The sequence below is a fragment of the Bactrocera tryoni genome, unplaced genomic scaffold (assembly GCF_016617805.1).
Source record: "Bactrocera tryoni isolate S06 unplaced genomic scaffold, CSIRO_BtryS06_freeze2 scaffold_7, whole genome shotgun sequence".
NCBI lineage: Eukaryota > Metazoa > Arthropoda > Insecta > Diptera > Tephritidae > Bactrocera > Bactrocera tryoni.
In genome coordinates, this window is record NW_024396366.1 from 10,611,067 (window position 1) to 10,631,707 (window position 20,641).

Below are 20,641 nucleotides of genomic sequence, written 5' to 3' on the forward strand. Positions count from 1 at the left end.
CATGCGCTACATCAGCTCGAACCTACCTACCTTACGCCTTTGCGCAAATGATAATCTTATGATAACAAATGCCCACATATAGATTTGGCAATGGCAATAGCAATAGATTTTACAGTTAGCAAGACATATATTTAATCCTGTCGAGATGCCCCGTAACCGAGAATATGAAGAGAAATAAATATATGTATGTATTTACGGCATATGATGACTTGGCATATATGCCAAAGCAGAGAATATGAAGAGACAGAAATATACGTATGTATGTATTTCGTTTTGCTTGTTTATATTTTGTTTCACTTTTGACAGCGAAAAATGTGTACAAAACATACCTCTCACACAGATAACATAGAGACATTTTTTATTGTGTTCTCTGTCTCACATACCCAAGAATATGAAGAGTCATAAATATATGTATGCATGCTCCTTATGATACTCCCAACAACAGCATTGTGATATTTTTATGCTTCAATTTTTGCTTTCGCAATGTATGCAAATATGTATGCTTTTGCGTTTTGCCATCGGCATTTCCATATTGGCATGTAAAAATAATTATGATATGAGTATGATTTTGTATGAATGCATGCACAGTACTATTTACAGTCAATTTGGACTTGAATATTTAATAATTTTATTTGATTTTTACATAATATACTATACTAGTAGTAGTAATAGAAATTGAATTTATCACAACAATAATAAATACATACATACTTATATCGGCTATCATATTAATCTTATTATTTGCTCATATGTATACGCTTGTGCGCGTTCAGAAAATCAAATCATGATTTTATCACTTATACATATTACATGTGCGCGCATTAATCTGCTTGTTCATACATTCATATATACTTATATGCACATACATATATTTGTATACACTTCCGAACAAATAATGCACAAGCATGCATACATACTAGGGCGGGTCGATTTAAAAATCCCCCATTGCTCTATGAAAATCATATTCTAGGGATCAAAATAACATACTTTGCCGAAGGAACCATACCTCTAAAACGAATTTTGATGTGCCCCAAATTGGGTCGAACTTTTGGGTAGGGGCAAATTTTGAAAAATCTCACTTTGACCCATTTAGAGTGCTCCAATCGAGTCCAAATGTTTGACCGACCCCCACTAACTTTGGACGGCCGATCCAACCATGCCAGTGGCACACGCCTTGGAACTCCCCTGGGGGGTTCCCCATACAATCATTTCAAAAAATCACCATTTTTGGCCTTTACATGAAAAAATCAGCTAAATGGCTATGTTTTTTCTTCATTTTTATTTATTTATTTATAATAATATCTATCTTTTCTCTTAAGAATTTTATTTAGTCAGAACATATGTAAATGAAAAAATTAATTTAAATGAGTTATAGAAAAGAAACTAAAAAAAATTATTGTTTGAAGTCTTTTTTACTTTCAAGTCTGGGCAATTTCGCACGGCTCTCTAATTTCGTTGCCATAACAGCCTCTACATTTTCCGGTATAACCCGTTTGGAAACGCTAGCTAGGAATTGAACATGTCGTTCCGTTCCTTGTATGTGTGATGGAATTTTTGGATCATTAAACGGTGGATCATCTTGATTTAAATATTCTTTCAATGTATCGTACGGAATGTTTCGCGTGAATGGTGGTTCAAATACGATATTTATATCATTCAAATTCATCATTTCCGTATAACTTGTGCAATTAAAGTTTATATCTGGTTTTTTATAAATTCTAAGTTCCATTGACTTGTCAACATCGGTTCGATAGCGTACAATTTTCTTGATGGCACAGTCGCGCTTTTCTTTCCTATCATCAAACAACATTGATAACAAGATATTTTCCAAATGCGCATAATATGAACTATCTTTAATTACTTAATTGACAATTTTGTGTAAACGAGGTTCTAGAAATCGTGACCAACCAATGAACTTGAAAAATAATGCACTGCCGTACACGACAGAGCTGTAATACTTGATATTGAAGTACATTGGCACATAACATTTAATTATAAATTCAACCAGAATCCTTAAATTTGCATCTGGATTTTCCGTTGTCACATATAATCGCAATAATCTAGCGGCCTTGGTGAGCCACCGAGAATGTACAATTTTCCCTGGTTTGATGTTAGCCAGATCCACCGGAACCACGCCGCTAGAAATTGCATGGGCCATGTCGTATAAGTACTTCGAATCGGTGGAAAATTCTTTTTTTCTAGAGCAGGGGGCATATTTTGTAACTAAATTTTCTGAAAGCCGTCCACCACCTAAAAATATATAATAATAAAATAATTAAAAATGGTTGACAATTATTATAAATGAGTGATAGCAATAACTTACCGGAAGAGTTTCACAAGTTTCGATTTGACGGCTCAGTTTTCCGGTTGCCGATCTTGGTCCAGTGCTGGTTGATTTATCAAAAGCTTCAAACAAATGCCGAAACGGAAGTTCGTTGAAGTGTAGAAGGCAAACAAACCAATGTAATGGTCTTTTTAACAGCAATTCGAATCGTCGTATAATTCCACTGTGTGGGCCAGTGTTTGTTGGCTCACCGTCAGTGCATATTCCAATTAATGTATCCAGTGATATATTTTATCGTTGAAAAAACCATTTCATTTGGTTGTTTTGTATTCAGCGGTTTCATGTTCCAGTCTTACGTAACCAATCAATTCAGAATTGGGTTCTCTCAAAATAACAAGATGAGGTTGTCTTACCATCCTAGTATGATACTTTTCATCAATTTTATCTATCGTTGAAGTATCATTTTTTCTGCCATCGAATAAAAACGCTAACAAATTGGTTACCGTTTGCGAAGCACATATTGTCTGCATTTCTCTTTTTCTCTGCGAACTTTCGATTTATCCATGATGAGAGGTTTCCCATGCTTATCTTTAATTTTTAAATCTTGCAAAAGAGCGGTTCCCAATGCTGATGCTACTCTGTCAAGCACACCAAATCTGTCACATACCAAGGCAAAGTTAAAACAATCGTATCTCTCTGTGTATTGTGAACTTGTGCTTCTATCCATATCTTCTTGAACCGGTGGCGGTGCGTATGTTGAATCATCGGGATCTTGGTATGTTGGCATTGATGACATAGACGTTGCTCCTTGCTCTTCAGTTTCCATCATAAATGCATTCATTGTTAGTCTTCTCTGATTATGTTGATCGTGCATGAACTCTTTGAGGCGTTCGGGAACCCAGCCGCATGCGCATGGAGCTGCCTTCAAATCGCATTTACATGTTCCAATGTAAAAAATTGTTTCCAGAGATTTTACATACTCTGTAAATTGTTGGGTGTTGTTTCTTCTCTTGATTTGCTCTTGATACTTGTCAAGCAATTTATTCAATTTATTACATAAGTACACTTTTTTCAGCATTATTTCCATACCAAGTTTTTCCCAAATTCCAATCAACTTATCTTGTACTTGAATAGTGAATGATTTATAGGAAAACTTTTTTTGTTCTGTTTTAGCACGTTCGCTTAAGTAAAAATAATATCTCAAGATATCCAGATGGGTTGGTAAATTAAGATCAGTCAAATCAGTAGACACACCAAAAACAGTAACATCATGCTTGGGTATATGACTCATTGGGTTTTCGATAGTTGTTGATGTAGTTGCTTCATCTCGCGGTGTAGAGGATGGTGGATTCATTGTAAAGTTTTTGATTTGGAATGGTCACTTCACTTATTATTTTTTTTGAAATACCATAGTGGTTATTGCTTTAGTTCTCCTCATTTTCAGAGGTAATAAAAATGAAGAGGTAATTTCAATTCTATTTCAAAATTTGCCCCTACCCAGAGGTATGGTTCCTTCGGCAAAGTTTCTTATTTTGATCCCTAGAATATGATTTTCATAGAGCAATGGGCGATTTTTTTGCCTCCCCACAAATCGACCCGGCCTAATACATACATATGCGTCCACATGTGAATATGTCACCAACAAAAAATTGATTGACCGTGACAACGGAGATGCGAAAGAAGCGTGCGACACTTGTTATTATGAATGTATATACATATGTATATGGCTCGCATTTGCTTTCGTAAACATACAGACAAATGTGCCAAAGAAATAATATATGTTCATTTGCATGTGTCGTGGAGCGTGAGGTTTTTTTTGTTACGGAATTTTTGAATTCGGTCTCCGCGCTCAAGGCCCGCGATAGAAGGTATGCAATAGCTTCAAAAACAAGTAAAATTTAAAACAAATTTACTCTCATTTTCATAATTTTGTCTATTACGATTGGCATTTTGCATTCGAATCACATTTCGAACGAACGAACGATTACGATAGAAGCGTTACGATCACGTATGTCATAATACGAAATACAGACTTTTACGTGACGAGTGATACGTTCACGGATGGAACTATTGGATACCAGGGCTCAACACTATTTGGATTCTCAGAACACCAATGGTCATTACTCCTCGAACATGCGAAAGTTATTGTACTCATGATTTGTATAGTACATAATTACTTTCTAATACTCAAGTCTGTATATGTATATACTATTGCCTGGCGTAAAGAAAAACACAAATGGCATCCGTTCCCACGACAGTCTTAGCAAAACGGTAAGAACCTGGTTTTTATCCGGGCAAGGACTGTCAACTCGGCACCATTCGTCGAAATTACTTCAGGAAAGTTTTCAGCTGCTACAGCAGCAACAACATGAGGGGCGTTACTGATCAAGGTAATTGGCGAAATTTTAATTTTTTCTTCAAAAAATAAACTTTTGCTATTTAATTTTCGCTTACAAAATAAGAGATATTTGACTTTTACTTATTGCTTATGGAGTATAACTACATAAAATTTATGTAAAACTCACCGCATAGGTATGCAAAATTTGGTACGCGATTCTGTGACGCCTACACCAATCGCTTCCGACGTTTTCGAGCCATCACTGAATCACATAGTGCTGTTCCATGCGTCGAGTTACTTCCTTCCTGCCTTGTGCAAATTTACCCTTTAGGTAATGCCTCGGAAAAAGAAAGGCGTGTTTTATCACATAAGGTCTTCATCTTCTAGGGCGACATTACTTTCCTTCTGACATACTCTTCTGCTATCTTTTGAAGAATAATGTGTGTAGCTGTTTGATTGATTATTAGATAGAGAGATGTGAGTTCCATTATGACCTCTGCGACAGCCGTCGGGTACGATCGAGTTAGCGACACCGAAAATAGTCCAAATAAATATCGCACTTAACCTAAATAAACATGAAACTACATTAGTTTAACAAGTAAGCAATCTTTCTCATAATCATAAATTGCTGTAAAATTATAAAAAGTATGCAGTAAAGAAATATTAACAACACAGGCAACACGAAAATAAGTGCAGTGTCCAAAAATATCTTTTACTCAAAACAAACTAACTGTTTGTTAACTGGAGGCTGAAACCGGTCCTTAAGCCATCCCTATCCATTGAAGAAAGGGATAGGAAAAATTCCACGGGAAGAAAGACTTCCAGCACTAGATCTTTAAAAAAGGTGCTTAAAATACAACAAAGAAAAAATTTTTTCCTGAGAAATCTGACAAACAATTACTGATAAGTTTTGATATATAGATAAAATATTCAAGCTGCGTTATACCATCGGACATCACAACACGCTGTATTCACGGAAAAGGCGACAAGAAAGATTTATTTTATCACGTTTATCATTATATATAAATTACGAAATGACAATGCAAGAAATCGTAAACATGAGAGCACAAATCGCTGCTCTGACCACAATGCTCATTGAAACACAACAGAGATTGAATTCGTTCGAAACCTACGCAAAACTTAATGTCACAGTTACCAACCAACACCAGAACTGTACACCAAACATCATAGACGAATCACAAACAGACCTAGAAATATTCAAAATCTTACCAGTCTTTACAGGCGATATGAACCATTATAGGTCATGGAGAAAACGTGCCTGAACACACATGGAGAACATCAATAATTACGCTACTACACCCACGTACTATACGGCACTCTCGATTGTACATTCCTCAATCCAAGGAGAGGCGGCCGATATTTTAATAAACCACAACACTAAATTCAATTTTTATTCCATAATAAACCGCCTCGATTATGAAGGAATGAAATTAATAAAACCAGGAGGGACTCTGGCAAAGTTCCACTGTGAAGTCAGAAAGTGGAAATGGATAACTCAGGAAATCCATCAGCTATGAAAGAATATGCGAACCAGGAAGTTGTAAGAACATTCATTCTTGGTCTGAACAGCAAATATACCAGCGGCACCCTCTATAGCCACAATCCGAAGGACTTAGAACCGCTTACGCTATGCAAGTACGATATACCACGATAATGTAAACTCACAATTCGACTTTCCGCAATACAATCAGCACAGACAATGTAATACATCGCAGTGCCAGCACCCAACCAGAAGATATCACAAGGAACCACAAAGGTACAGACCTAACGTGCAGGTGCAATACAATCAAACTGCCCCCAGGCAACAGCACCAACCAGAGAACGTGGATTCATTACAGCAATACACGAGATCCGCAAATTACAATAGGAACCATTCTACACCACAACAAAACAGCTATAACCGTTAAATACAAGGACTACATCCAAATAATCCATTTCGCGGATACCCTCAAAAAAGAGAACGTAATCCTTCATCTCGTAATTTCAACATACAGCAGAAAATACAAGGTGTAATCGCTTGCACCTGAATACGTAACTGACGATTAAGAAACAAGCAGCCTTTTTTTATACAGTAAGCAATGAAAAATATAGATCTGAAATTGAAAAAATAATGCAATAAAATGAAGGTAGTAACTCAATATTATCATTTACTACCACTGTACAAGCCACAATTAGAACAAAATCCGAAGATCCTATCTGACAAAACAATATCCGTACCCTATATCTGATAATGATTTTATTAACAAAGAAATAAATATACTTTTAGAAAATAAAATTATCGAACAGAGTAAAAGTCCATACAATTCACCCATTTGGACAGTTGCTAAAAAGGTACCGTTGAACAAGGGAAACCTAAACGCAGAATGGTTGTAGACTTTCAAAAGCTAATCGTTCAAACTATTACAGACATATACCCCATACCTGATGTAGCTATGACAATACAAAATCTTGGTAATGCAAAAATATTTACAACTTTAGATTTGGAATCTGGATTTCATCAGATTCTTATTAAAGAATCTGATAGAGAGAAAACAGCATTTGGTGTAAATAGAGCCAAGTATGAATTTCTTCGCATGCCTTTCGGACTGAAAACTGCTCCGTCAATTTTTCAAAGATGTATCGATGATATCTTGAGGCCATATATAGGCATTTTAGCGTACGTCTCTATAGATGATGTTCTCATTTACTCTTCTTCTCCCGAAGAGCATATCGAGCACATATGTATTTATATGAAGATTTTTAATGAAAATTCAAGTTATTATCGAAAATTCATAAGAAATTTTGCAGCCATTGTTCAACCACTTACCACGTTTCTCAGAGGAGACAACGGTGGCATTTCAAAGAATTAAAGCGCAAAAATTAAAATCACAGATGAACCTCCAATAGCACCATTCGAAAAAAAGAAGAACTTCAAGCTCAGGTTGAACTCTTCCAACCAAATTTAAGCAAGCCCTTTGAATTAACCACAGACGCTAGCAATTTTGCAATAGGAGCTGTATTATCACAGAATAAAAAACCTATATCATTTATTTCACGAATACTCAGCCAAACCGAACAGAATTACTTTACAAATGAGAAAGAGTTACTCGCAATTGTGTGGGCCTTACAGAAACTTCGAAATTACTTATAGGGCGTAGCAGATTTAACTTTATTCACCGATCATCAATCTTTAATTTTCGGCATATCAGAAAAAAACCCAATAGATACAAAATTAAAAATATGGAAAAATTGCATCGAAGAACACGGCGCTAAAATCAGTTAGAAACCTGGACACCAGAACAATGTTGCTGATGCACCTTTCCGCCAACAAATTAATAACACATCTAATTCTGATAATTCCTAACATTCAGTACAAAACTCTCCTATGCAAAATATCAAACGTGTAAAGGAGCCATTAAATTGTTTTAAAAATAAAGTCATCATAAAACAATCAAATGTAAACCCCAGCCAAGTATCTTCGCAAAATATTTTTTCTAACCGTAGGCGTACACTTTTCTTTAACATTAAAACTGAGCTATTGGACATTAAAAAATGTAATTAGGCCAAAGTTAATTAATGCTCTGCAAATAGACGAGCAAATGTTATTTTACGTCGAAAATTACAGTATCGACACATTTTCAACTGTATCGATTGTACTTGTGCAAAAATTGGTGGACGACATCACCGAAACCGAACAACAAAAACAAATCGTACAAAGCACACACAGACGTGCTCACAGAAACTACAAAAATAACGCACAGGAAATCTCGCTCAGATACTACTGACCAAACATATGTGACGCCTGTAAAAAGAAGTACACTGTGAAAGCCGCCTCACAAACAAATATGAACGCAAACCAAATAAACAACCAACAGGTTCAGCACCAATACCAAACAAAGTAGGCGAGATTTATTCTATATGAGCGATAACATATGGGCCAATTGGCGACATGGTTTTATACCCGTATTCCGATCAAACAAAAAAATTGCTATTTTTTAACGACCTGAAAATTGAGTGCAAAAAATTTTGAAGTTATACGATTTTATGTAAAAAACTCTCAGCTTACTGATAAAAATATTTTCAAAATCCAAAAAAACAGTTTTTTGTGCATTTCCACCAATTTAAAATAAAAAAATGCAAAGTTGTCGCTATATGGCGCATGCTATTAACTCCTAAAGTTACTTATACTTGTCAGGGAGGAAAAAGCATGTGTGTCTGTAACGAAAATTTTTTTTTTTGGTGTTCATGGGATCAGAGTCCCATATTTTTGAACATTGATTGTTCATAAAGATATGAACATGAAAGTTTTGTAACCTTAAGATAGAATTATAGATATATACAAAATTATATTTTTGACACAACTACATTAATACATAAAAATATACATGTAAACAATAAATTAAATAAAAAGTATATACAGTCCACTAAATGTCAAGTGCAATGGTAAGCAACAAAATTGTAATATGAGACTTGCTCATAAAAATGTGAAAATCATTGCACATAAAAGAAAACTCATAAATTAGAGTATACATAATACTAATATTAAAATACAACATAGACATACTCGAAATATTAATGCACACAAGCAACAGATAAGAAAGTATCAAGCGTGTGTGTGACGTATGTGTATAAGTGCGTTAGATGCACTAATCTAAAAAACTATAAAATATCAATGCGTTGGTATCTGAAAAATGCAATAAAAATATAATACATATTTACACATGTGTATGCACACTAAGCATACACACATATACATATATACATAGTTAAGAAATTAGAATTAAGAAATGTATTGAGGGAAGAAATTTTAATAAAGAAAACCAGAGTCAAAAGTGAACTCTCACAGTACAGACTTAAGCAAAGACTGTCTTAATTTGTACATTTGGTCCTTCGAGCCTCTTTTTGAAAAAGAATCGAGCAAGTGCAAGTACTAGAAGCCTCTTAAAAGAAAAAGAGCATTACTTAGCCAAGTAAAAATAAATGTAAGCCGGAATAGCAAAGACTACCCGCATTTATAAAAATTACTTTTAGTAAAAGTTAAAAAAAAAAAATTGTTAAAAGCGTCCTTGTGGCTATAACAAGAACAGTGCAAAAAAAAATATATATATATATATATACAAAACCATCTATAAAGAAGCAAATATGAAGAATTTGCTAACACGACAGAAGGAGTTGGGAGATCTAGCTGCGTTGGAGGAGCAGAAAATCCTGAGCGGAAAAATAGGAAAGGTTTCATGTCTGGAATATATGGATCATATTCAGACTGTTATGAAAGAGTTTACTGCAAATCATAATAAAATAATGGCTAAGAAGAGTCAAGAAGCTGAGGAATACATTGCGAAGAACTACTTCGAGCATGTAATGCAAACAATGGAGAATTCTATTCAGAATTTAAGAATTCAAAGTACTGCCGAAGGTGTTTCAGCAGTGAGCAGCATGTGGCAAATAGAATCTACGCCACAAATGCTTTAAAAGGGCTAAATCTAAATTTAAATGACGAACAAGCCATCATAGCTCGGATAGTGGTTCGAAAACTAGACAAAGAAAGTCTACGTTTATACGAGCAAAACGTAAAAAAAAGTAGGAATATACAAAGCCTAGATGACGTCTTCAGTTTTCTGGAACAGCAATATCAAGCTCTAGAAGCAATACGCGACAGAAAACCAACTAAATGGAACAATCAAAAGCAGCCACAGCGAACACCTACATTTTATACAGCGGCACAAAATAATTGTGTATACAGCAAGGTTCCTGGGCATCAAATTGGTGAATGCAGAAAGTTTCAGACATTGACTACGATGAATCGAAGAAGATTCATAACAAACAACAAGTTATGCTACATTTGCCTTGATCACGTATATGAAGGAAAATGTAATAATAAAAAGAAGTGCAATAAGTATGAAAGAAATCATCATAATTTATTGCACTTCAATGAATTCCAAAAAGGAAAAGGAGGAAGTGAAGAAAATGTCACAAAAACATCTTCCACAATGATGACGAAACATTCGTAAATGGCGATACTCCTAGTAACAGTACAGATAAGGGTGAAGGCAGCAAATGGAGAGTATGTGACATTGCGAGCTCTAATCGATCAAGGATCCCAAAAAACTACTATTTCCGAAGAAGCATCTCAAATACTTCATTTACCAAGAAGAAGAGAAGTAACTGAACTACAAGGTTTAGGAAATACCACAGTGGGAGTGTCCAAATTTAAAATCAACATTAAAATGAAGCACTAATTTTGCCGAAATTAGCGAGTGCTCAACCAGACAAAACGTTTAAATGGGATATAGAACAATTGAAAAACTACACTTTAGCTGATCCCAATTTCAATAAATCAGATTGAATCGATATTGTCATTGGAAGTGACATATATGCCGACATACTAGAAGAAGGTATATTTAAAAAGGATCGAATACTAGGTCAAGCTACGAAATTGGGCTGGATATTGTCGGGAGTTTTACAACAACCGAGAAAAACAATACAATTTTAGCAGCGGTTACTACAACATTGGAGAAGTTTTGGGAAATAGAAGACACTACAACTCCAGCAGATACAGCAGATGATGATGAATGCCTAAGAATTTTGAAAAAAACAACAGTAAGAAATGGAAATAATCGATTTGTCGTCAATCTACCTTTTAAACAAAAAAAAGAATTAGGCGATTCTCGCAAACAAGCTATGGCGAGGTTTCTTAATCTTGAGAAAAGGTTCGCTACAAATAACGAGTTAAAACAACAATATGTGCAATTTATGAAAGAATATTCAGAAATGGGCCACATGGAAAAAGTAAGTGAAAATAAATGCGGAAAATACTATTTGCCACTTCAAGCAGTGATTCGAGAAGACAGTAGAACGACTAAACTACGAGTAGTTTTCGATGCGTCTGCAAAAACTACAAATGGAAGTAGTTTAAATGACATCCTCTTCATAGGACCGAGACTTCAAAGAGATATATTTGACATTATAATCAAATGGAGACTTTGGCAATATGTATTAACTAGTGATATTGAAAAGATGTTTCGACAAATTAAAATAACAGATAGTGATCAAGATTACCAACGTATATTGTGGAGAGAAACAAAAGGAGAGCTGATAGAAGAATACAAACTACAAACAGTTACATATGGGACAGCATCAGCTCCTTTTTTGGCAACGAGAACTTTACAAGAAATTGCCAAACTATGCGAGCCCCACAACTATTTTGCTTTCAAACATCATTAAAACGACTTCTACATGGACGATTTAATGACAGGAGCAGATTCAATAGATGAATGTAAGGCCATTCAGTATGAAATATCGAAACAACTACAAAAATATGGATTTCACTTAAGGAAGTGGATGTCAAACAACAGTGAAATCATAGCAACAATTCCGGTAAATAACGCGAATGAAGTAATAAAAATAGCAGAAGACGAAACAATAAAGACATTGGGTATTCAATGGGATCCTACCAAAGACATGTTTGAATTTAATACGAATCTTTCAACGCAAAAGCTGGTTACAAAAAGACAAGCTTTGTCTGATTTAGTGCGAATTTTCGACCCAATGGGATGGCTTTCACCAACAACCGTTATAGCAAAGTTATTTATACAGAAACTTTGGTTGATGAAACTCAACTGGGACGAGTTACTTGACGAGAATTTAACAAAAGAATGGCAAGAGTTTATGCAGCATATACCAGAGATAAAACGAATAAAAATTCCTAGATGGTTTGAAACTAAAAACAACTTTAAATTTGAACTACATGGATTCGCAGATGCTTCAGAGAAAGCTTATGCAGCAGTTGTATATACTAAAGTTGGATCAGTTATAACAATTGTTGCTGGTAAAACTAAAGTGAATCCAATTAAAAATAAGAAAACGTTACCAAAACTGGAACTATGCGCGGCTCACCTACTTGCTAAATTGCTGCAAAGGATAAAAACAGTCATCAACAGAGAAATGAAAATATTTGCTTGGAGCGATTCAACTATAACGTTAGCATGGATAAATAATTGCCAAAGTTAAGACAGATTTATTAGAACACGAATAGAAGAAATCAAATTACTTGTTTCCAATGCGACATGGCAACACGTTGGAACAAAGGACAATCCAGCTGATGTAGCAACCAGAGGGGTACTGGCGAACAAACTAATAGAACACGATCTATGGTGGAAGGGACCAAAATGGTTGCGAGAAGAGGAACATCATTGGCCAATAAAGAAGATTATTCAAATCGATGCAACGTATGTGACAACCTCAGGGGAATTACATTTCTTGGATAAGGTAACACTTAAATATTCTAGTTTAAGCAAATTAATAAGGGTAGTAGCTTATATTTTGCGATTTGTAAAAAGAATAAGAGGGAAAAAATGCCCTGAATACTTAGTTAAATCTGAAATGAAGGAAGCTGAAGAAATGTTAATAAGATATCAGCAAAAATTACAATTTAGAGAGGAAATTCAGAGTTTAGAAATAAAAAAAGAAATTAATCATAAAAGTAGCATTGCAAGCTTAAATCCAATTTTGGATAATAAGGGAATCCTTCGTGAGGTAGATTGGGTAATTCAAATCTTCAATTTAATCAAAAGCACCCAATAATATTAAATAAGTCACATTTGTCATCATTGATAATTGAAAATATTCATAAAATAACTTTACATGGAGGAAACAAGTTAATGGAATCAATGATTAGAAGGAATTACTGGATTGTTGGATTGAGGAATTCTATTAAAAAGACAATTCGAACTTGTAGTAGATGCGTACGTTACCGCAAAGAAGTAGCAAAACAATTAATGGGAAATCTTCCAGAATTCCGAGTATCTATTTCAATTCCATTTATACACGTTGGTATAGACTATGCAGGACCGATTCATATGAAATGTTCAAAAGGACGAGGACAAAAAACATTTAGAGGATATATAGCTGTATTTGTTTGTATGGCAACAAAAGCTATTCATTTAGAAGCAGTAAGTGATTTAACAACCGAAGCGTTCCTAGCTGCTTTGAAAAGATTTTTTGCTAGAAGAGGTAAAAGTCAACATATATATTCGGACAATGGAACAAATTTTGTCGGAGCTTGTAGAAGATTAGACCGAGATTTTAAAATGGCAATAAAAAATAATTCAGCCGTAGCTCCCATATTAGAAGCAGATAAAATTCAATGGCATTTCGGGCCCCCGGCAGCTCCTCACTTCGGAGGAATTTGGGAGGCAGGAGTGAAGTCAGTGAAATATCATTTAAAAAGAGTGATAGGCGAAACTAAATTGACATTTGAAGAAATGATTACTTTGCTATCACAGATTGAAGCAATACTGAATTCACGACCTTTATGTGCGATAGATAGTGAAAGCGATATAGACGTTTTAACGCCTGGCCATTTTTTAATAGGATGTCCAATAATAGATTGTCCTGAAGCAATTAATGATAACCAATGATAGGTTCATTAGATAGATGAAATTAATACAAAAAACTTAAAAAAGACTTTTGGAAACGATGGGAAAGCGAATATGTTGTAATGTTGCAACAACGCATGGAAAACCAAACAAGCTAATCTCGTACAAGGACAAATAGTTATTATTAAAGATGAAGAAACTCATCCAGCCAAATGGCCATTAGGAAAAATTATTGAAACTCATCCGGGAAAGGATGGAAATATAAGAGTTGTAACTCTAAAATTACAAAATGGCATACTTAAACGGCCCGTTTACAAATTATGCCCACTGGAGGTAACAAACAGCAGTAGAGCAGAGGAAGCAAATCATGTGACAAGTTTGCTGACTTCGAGAATAACAAAAAATACTGCAACCTCAGAACGACCGAGTAAATCAAGCAAATTGATGATGTGGTTCTTAACGATACTCATGCTAGCAACACAAACTAAGTCACTATACATTAATAATACATCTAAATCAGGAGCTTCAGTGACTAAACTAAAAAATAATACAGCAATATATTTGGAACCGATTAGTAAAATGGACATAATAAATTCAAAATGGAATTTAATAGTCTATTACGAAATAGGTACTTATTATGATCGGATGCATAAAATACAAGAATTTATTAACAGACTTGAAAATCAATGCAAAATATTGACCTATTACGAAGATGCCTGCATAATGATTACTGCCACTTTAAATGACAAATATAATAGTCTTAAAGCAAATAATGAATTGTTTATGAAAAAACAAAAGCGAGCACCATTCGAATTCGTTGGTTCAATTTACCATATATTATTCGGAATTATGGATGCTGGTGACCGAGAAAATATGGAATCAAATATTAGAAATATTTTCGACAACCAAAAAGATATAGCAAAATTGTTTAAAAGGCAGACATCGGTAGTTGATTCTACCATACATATATTAAAAAAGACAACAGATGAAGTTAACCGTAATTTTGAGAAAATGAGTCAACAACTAAATAAATTTTATAACGAACTAATAAAAGATCAAAATGCTGAACGAATGACCTTGATGTTTCAAATATTAACCATTTCAATAGGAATAGTTATGGACGAATGTGAAGAAATCCAAACTTCAATAATTAATCTTCTAATTGACATAAATCATGGTCGCATAAATCCAAAACTATTAAAGCCTTCGCAACTTAATAAAGAAATTGAATTTATTAGAAACAAACTACCACACAAATTAATACTACCTGGAAGACAATCGGGTAACAAATTAAAAGAAATTTATAAATCGATGACTGCTAAAGGTTTAATTGTTGATTCACGGGTAGTCATAAACCTAGAAATTCCCTTAATATCGTATGAACCGTCAAACGTATATAAATTAAATCCACTTCCAATAAATTACAAAGGGAATATGATTATTCCAGAAATAAAGGCAGAATATTTAATATACAAGTTTGATTTGAATCAATATTCACTTATAAACCAAGTAGATCTAGATAAATGTTCTACTAACTCAGAGAATCATTACCAATGTCCTGGAAATTTAGCTTGGAAATCAGCGACGGATAATTCATGTGAAGTAGCAGCTTTAAAACAATTAGAAAATGAAGCATGTGATTTCAAACCTTCTACAAATGAAAACGTTTGGATAAAATTATCTTCTCAAAATCGGTGGCTTTACAAATTATTTAGCAAAGCAATGATATATCTAGAATGTGATAATAATCAACAAATGCATATAGAAATCCCTAGTCAAGGCGTTATGACAATAAGAGAAGGATGCACAGTCCGGCATGAAGGAGTAACTGTAACAGCATCTCATCACATACAATCTGAAATTAAAAAAGAATTGCTATCCTCTTCTTGGGTTAAAGATATTGAAGATATTCCAGAACTACAAATAAAACCTTTTGATTCAACATTAATAAACAATACCAAAGATATCGTACATCTTAAACAACAAATAGAACTCCTCAAAACAGAAAATATAAAATTAAAAGGTATAAATTTTCATCACGTAAGTGGTCACGTTTCGCTAACATTAGTTTTGATAATAGCATTAATCATTACTATTTTATATATAAGATCCAAATGTGTAACGAGAACTGTGACTGTTCCATTTGAACTTCCAGTTAGACATAATTAAAAAATATTAATAATAAAACATAATATACAAGTAAAGTTAAGATACAACTTTGGCCCCTGGCAGAATGTTCATAAAGATATGAACATGAAAGTTTTGTAACCTTAAGATATAATTATATATACAAAATTATATTTTTGACACAACTACATTAATACATAAAAATATACATGTAAACAATAAATTAAATAAAAAGTATATACAGTCCACTAAATGTCAAGTGCAATGGTAAGCAACAAAAATGTAATATGAGACTTGCTCATAAAAATGTGAAAATCATTGCACATAAAAGAAAACTCATAAATTAGAGTATACATAATACTAATATTAAAATACAAAATATACATACTCGAAATATTAATGCACACAAGCAACAGATAAGAAAGTATCAAGCGTGTGTACGTATGTGTATAAGTGCGTTAGATGCACTAATCTAAAAAACTATAAAATATCAATGCGTTGGTATCTGAAAAATGCAATAAAAATATAATACATATTTACAAATGTGTATGCACACTAAGCATACACACATATACATATATACATAGTTAAGAAATTAGAATTAAGAAATGTATTGAGGGAAGAAATTTTAATAAAGAAAACCAGAGTCAAAAGTGAACTCTCACAGTACAGACTTTGGCAAAGACTGTCTTAATCTGTACATTGATTCTTATGTAAAATTGAACGAGGAATCGAATGGAAAATTTTCAAAAAAAGTTGCTGGAAAAGCACAAAACCCTTGTTTTTGTATTTTGAATTTTTTTTTTTTGATTTTGAAAATATTTTTATCAGAAAGCTGAGAGTTTTTTACATAAAATCATATAACTTCAAAATTTTTTGCACTCAATTTTCAGGTCGTTAAAAAGTAAAAGAAATGGTAACGTTTTGTTTGATCGGAATACGGGTACAAAACCATGTCGCCAATTGATGGAATGGCCCGTATACATTAGCTCAACCGACAAATACTCAAAATTTTGCCACTTTAGACAAATACCTTCAAGAAAAGATACATACAAATACGTCGACGAGATACTTTCACAAACATACCCAATAGCAAAATTTTTAATCATTGATAACGACTTAACATTTACCAGCATCTGTGCACAATAAATTTATTAACGACTAAAAATAACGCACACCAAAGCGCCAGCGTTCCATTCTACTACAAATGGACAACTTGAGCGTACACACAGTACAATTATTGAACTCGCGAAAGTTTTGGCTGATCAGAATAATTCAGCGCCGGAAGATCAAATTTTTGAAGCTGTTCGGCAGTACAACAAAAGCTTTCATTTCGTAACCAGCGAGGAACCCGATCACGTATTTTTTAATCAAAGGGGTTATCCCGACATCCAAGAACGGCCAGGAAAGAGTTTTGCGACATCATAATCGCAATCGACATCATCTGGCCTATAATCAAGGAGACGTGATATTTTCGAAAACGCACAGGCGTTATAAAAACGTAAGGAAATACGCGAAATATATTGTAAAAAAAAGACAACGGTATGACAGTGACGACCGATAAAGGACGGATTATTCATAAAGATAACATTAGAGTAAAGGCATGTACAGAATAATTGAAACTCTCGATCCGAAAGCAATAAATGAGAACTTAATCATAGCAGAGATTTATAATTAATTTTTAACAGTAACAAGTACTTTTATTTTTGCAAAAAACGAAAAATTTTTACTCTGGCAAACTTAATTCGAACGATGTGCATGAATTAATAAACCACGAGGAGTTGGATCTTCCACTAATTAATATATTGGAATATTCTGATATACATATGTATTTGTTACCTAGAACAGGCTATAATTACAATTTACAAATACCCAATACTCGAAACTTAATGTAGATTATTTAATGTATATCCTTCATCACAAAAGCATGGTAAAATTAATTTAGATCCTAAGATAGCAAAATGCAATAATTATCAAAGAGCTTCAAAATGTAAGAATTTATTCAGTAATTTTATTTGTAAATTAGAACCCTCTGATAATTGTACTATCAAAATATTAAACGATAAATCAGCACAATGTGAAACAATCCATGATAATAACGCTCCACTCCAATTCTTAGAAACCGGTCACATCTTGACAGATTATGAGCATTCTGAGAGTAGTATGCCTATATCTGATCGCTGAGTTATTTGAGATCGAAATGAACCGTTTAGAACAACAGCAATTAGCAACAAAGTAGCTAGGGCGCTCTATTTTAAGAAGTAGGGGAGTTAGCGACGCCGAAAATAGCCTAAATAAATATCGCATTTAACCTAAACAAACATGAAAATTCCCGAATCCAAAGTGCAGCAGACAAAATGCGATAAGAGATAGATAAGTGTAACAAAAGTATAAATAGCTGTAAGATTGTAAAAAGTAAGCAGTAAAGAAATATCAATAAAACAGGCAACACGAAAATAAGTGCACTGCCCAAAAATAATATCTTTTACTCAAAACAAACTAACTGTTTGTTAACTAGCGCATTGCGATCGATTTCCATGACAGCCTGTTCAACGATACCGGAATTGACCCGGATTTTATCCGGCCAAGGATTGTCATTTCGACGATCTAACCTCGCTTGGATCGGTATATAACATGTTAACATTGTCATCATTAGAGCAACACCTAGCAGTAGGGTTGCACCGTATTCACCTGATTCGCACTGGTATTGAGTTCAACCCAGACCCGGAGGAAATTTCTGCTGCGTTTACTCAACAAGGCTTCACCATAACTACATTTCAATTAGATGCAAAACACGCAGTGGTTGAAGCCATCGTCAGAACTGCTCTAGCTATCATACTCATAGGGAGTGGTCCACTCGTTATGTGGCTCCATGCTGCCAACGCACCAATGCGGCCAATACCTCAACGGCTGTGCAAGATGCACCCACTTTGCGCAATACCCCGTTACTCCAACCTAGTGACCGACAAGGAACCTCTACGGTCCAAAGGAGCTCTCATATGGTGACGCAATCTTTGGTACTCCTGCCTATCAAACATTCGTAGGGGGATGCTGGAGCTGCCGGAACAGATAGACGATCAACCTGGCACCATTCAACAATAATATAAATGGCGTTACTGATCCTGGTATTAGGCGAACGGAGTTGGTGGAAAATGGATTGCTTCCATCAGTGTTTTTGGTAAGTCAGAAGAAAACACGATAAATGTCCGTGGAAATTTTATGGAGTATTTCATGACACCTCATGGAGAGATTGAATGGCAATATAATAGAACAATATTACATAAGTCATCTTTGTAATTTACGTCCCTCTTTCTCTTTTATAAATATATAATTGCATAATTTAAGCTATTTGGTAAATACTAAAGATCTTGATTTAAAAATCTTTCTCAAATTTAGATGAAACAAAAGTAAAACCGGGTTGAATTTAGTATAATTTCACACAATTTTTCCCTAATAAAAAAACTATAATAAATAATATAATGGTTTTTTTTATTAAAAACAAAAAGGTTGGAAAAACAAATGATTTCTATTCACGAAATATAATAAGATCCTTACCTTGAAAACGTAAATAATATTTTTGCTATTGCTTCATTATTTTAAATAAGCATTCTAATTGAAATTTGGGATTTTAGGGTAATGCAAACTGCGCAGCAAACATGGTGGGGCATGGACGATGACACCATCTGATGAGTCGGCCTTAGGAGTTTTCGAGAGAAATTTTCTGCGAAAGATTTATTATCATTTCGCGTTGGCCACGGCGAATATCGCATTGGATGGAACGAAGGCAGCGGCTGCGCTGGCTAGGTTATGTCGTACATATGGACGTAAACACCACCACCTTGCGAAAGAAGGAACGACTGGTGCGCTGATGTTAACTCGGCTATAATCGCGTAAGCGGTGTCTACGCCAGTAAAGGTTTGAGTATACTTAATGTAACCTGTTCGAAAAACGAAAATCTGGCATCTGCAGTAAAATCGAAAACTCAAAAAGGCTGATCTGTCACAGCTGTTACGCAAAACTCGCATCAATGAAATATTGGTTGCAGTTCGTGTTGGCGTAAAATTTAATTAGATCGATTCGGTTATTTACAGTTAATTTGATTTTATCTATTATAACGTTTATAATTATAATCAAAAAGATACCGGCTAGTATGTCGTTATAAGTAGTGATTTTTTATAAATTTGTGTGATTTGTATTTAAAACAAATTGTGTCCTTTCTTTTATTCAATAGATTTGACAACGAGGAAGTTGCAACAAGTACTTTGAAGGTGCTAGTGAGAGTCCGGCTGGACATGGAAGGAGAAAAAAAGAGAAAAAAGAAGTAATTTCTGTGAAGCCAAGTTCTTCGAGAGATGCAGAAAGTTCAAACAAAGGAACAGATTGTTCGAAAGTTTCTGAAATTATTGACCACCTATAAACGCGTCAAACAGCGGAATAACCAACCCGACCGCAACGCTACTATATGGACATTTTTAACGAACGGTATATGGCGAACGTCATTCAATCAATTCACCA

The 20,641-nt window shown here is 34.3% G+C and overlaps 1 protein-coding gene across 2 annotated transcripts in view; it reads left to right on the plus strand.

Annotated features, from left to right (window-relative positions):
- Positions 1 to 20,428, plus strand: part of LOC120781384 (protoheme IX farnesyltransferase, mitochondrial) — a 54,263-nt gene extending 33,835 nt beyond the window's left edge. The window contains exon 4 of one of the 2 annotated variants that reach the window (XM_040113591.1): positions 20,358 to 20,428. In XM_040113591.1, coding sequence (XP_039969525.1) covers positions 20,358 to 20,392 — 35 coding nt within the window. In that variant the 3' untranslated portion in view covers positions 20,393 to 20,428. Of the gene's footprint in view, positions 1 to 19,758; positions 19,832 to 20,357 lie in introns of those variants that run through there. The other variant, XM_040113593.1, reaches the window with a different exon arrangement.
- The last annotated feature ends 213 nt before the right edge of the window (positions 20,429 to 20,641 follow it).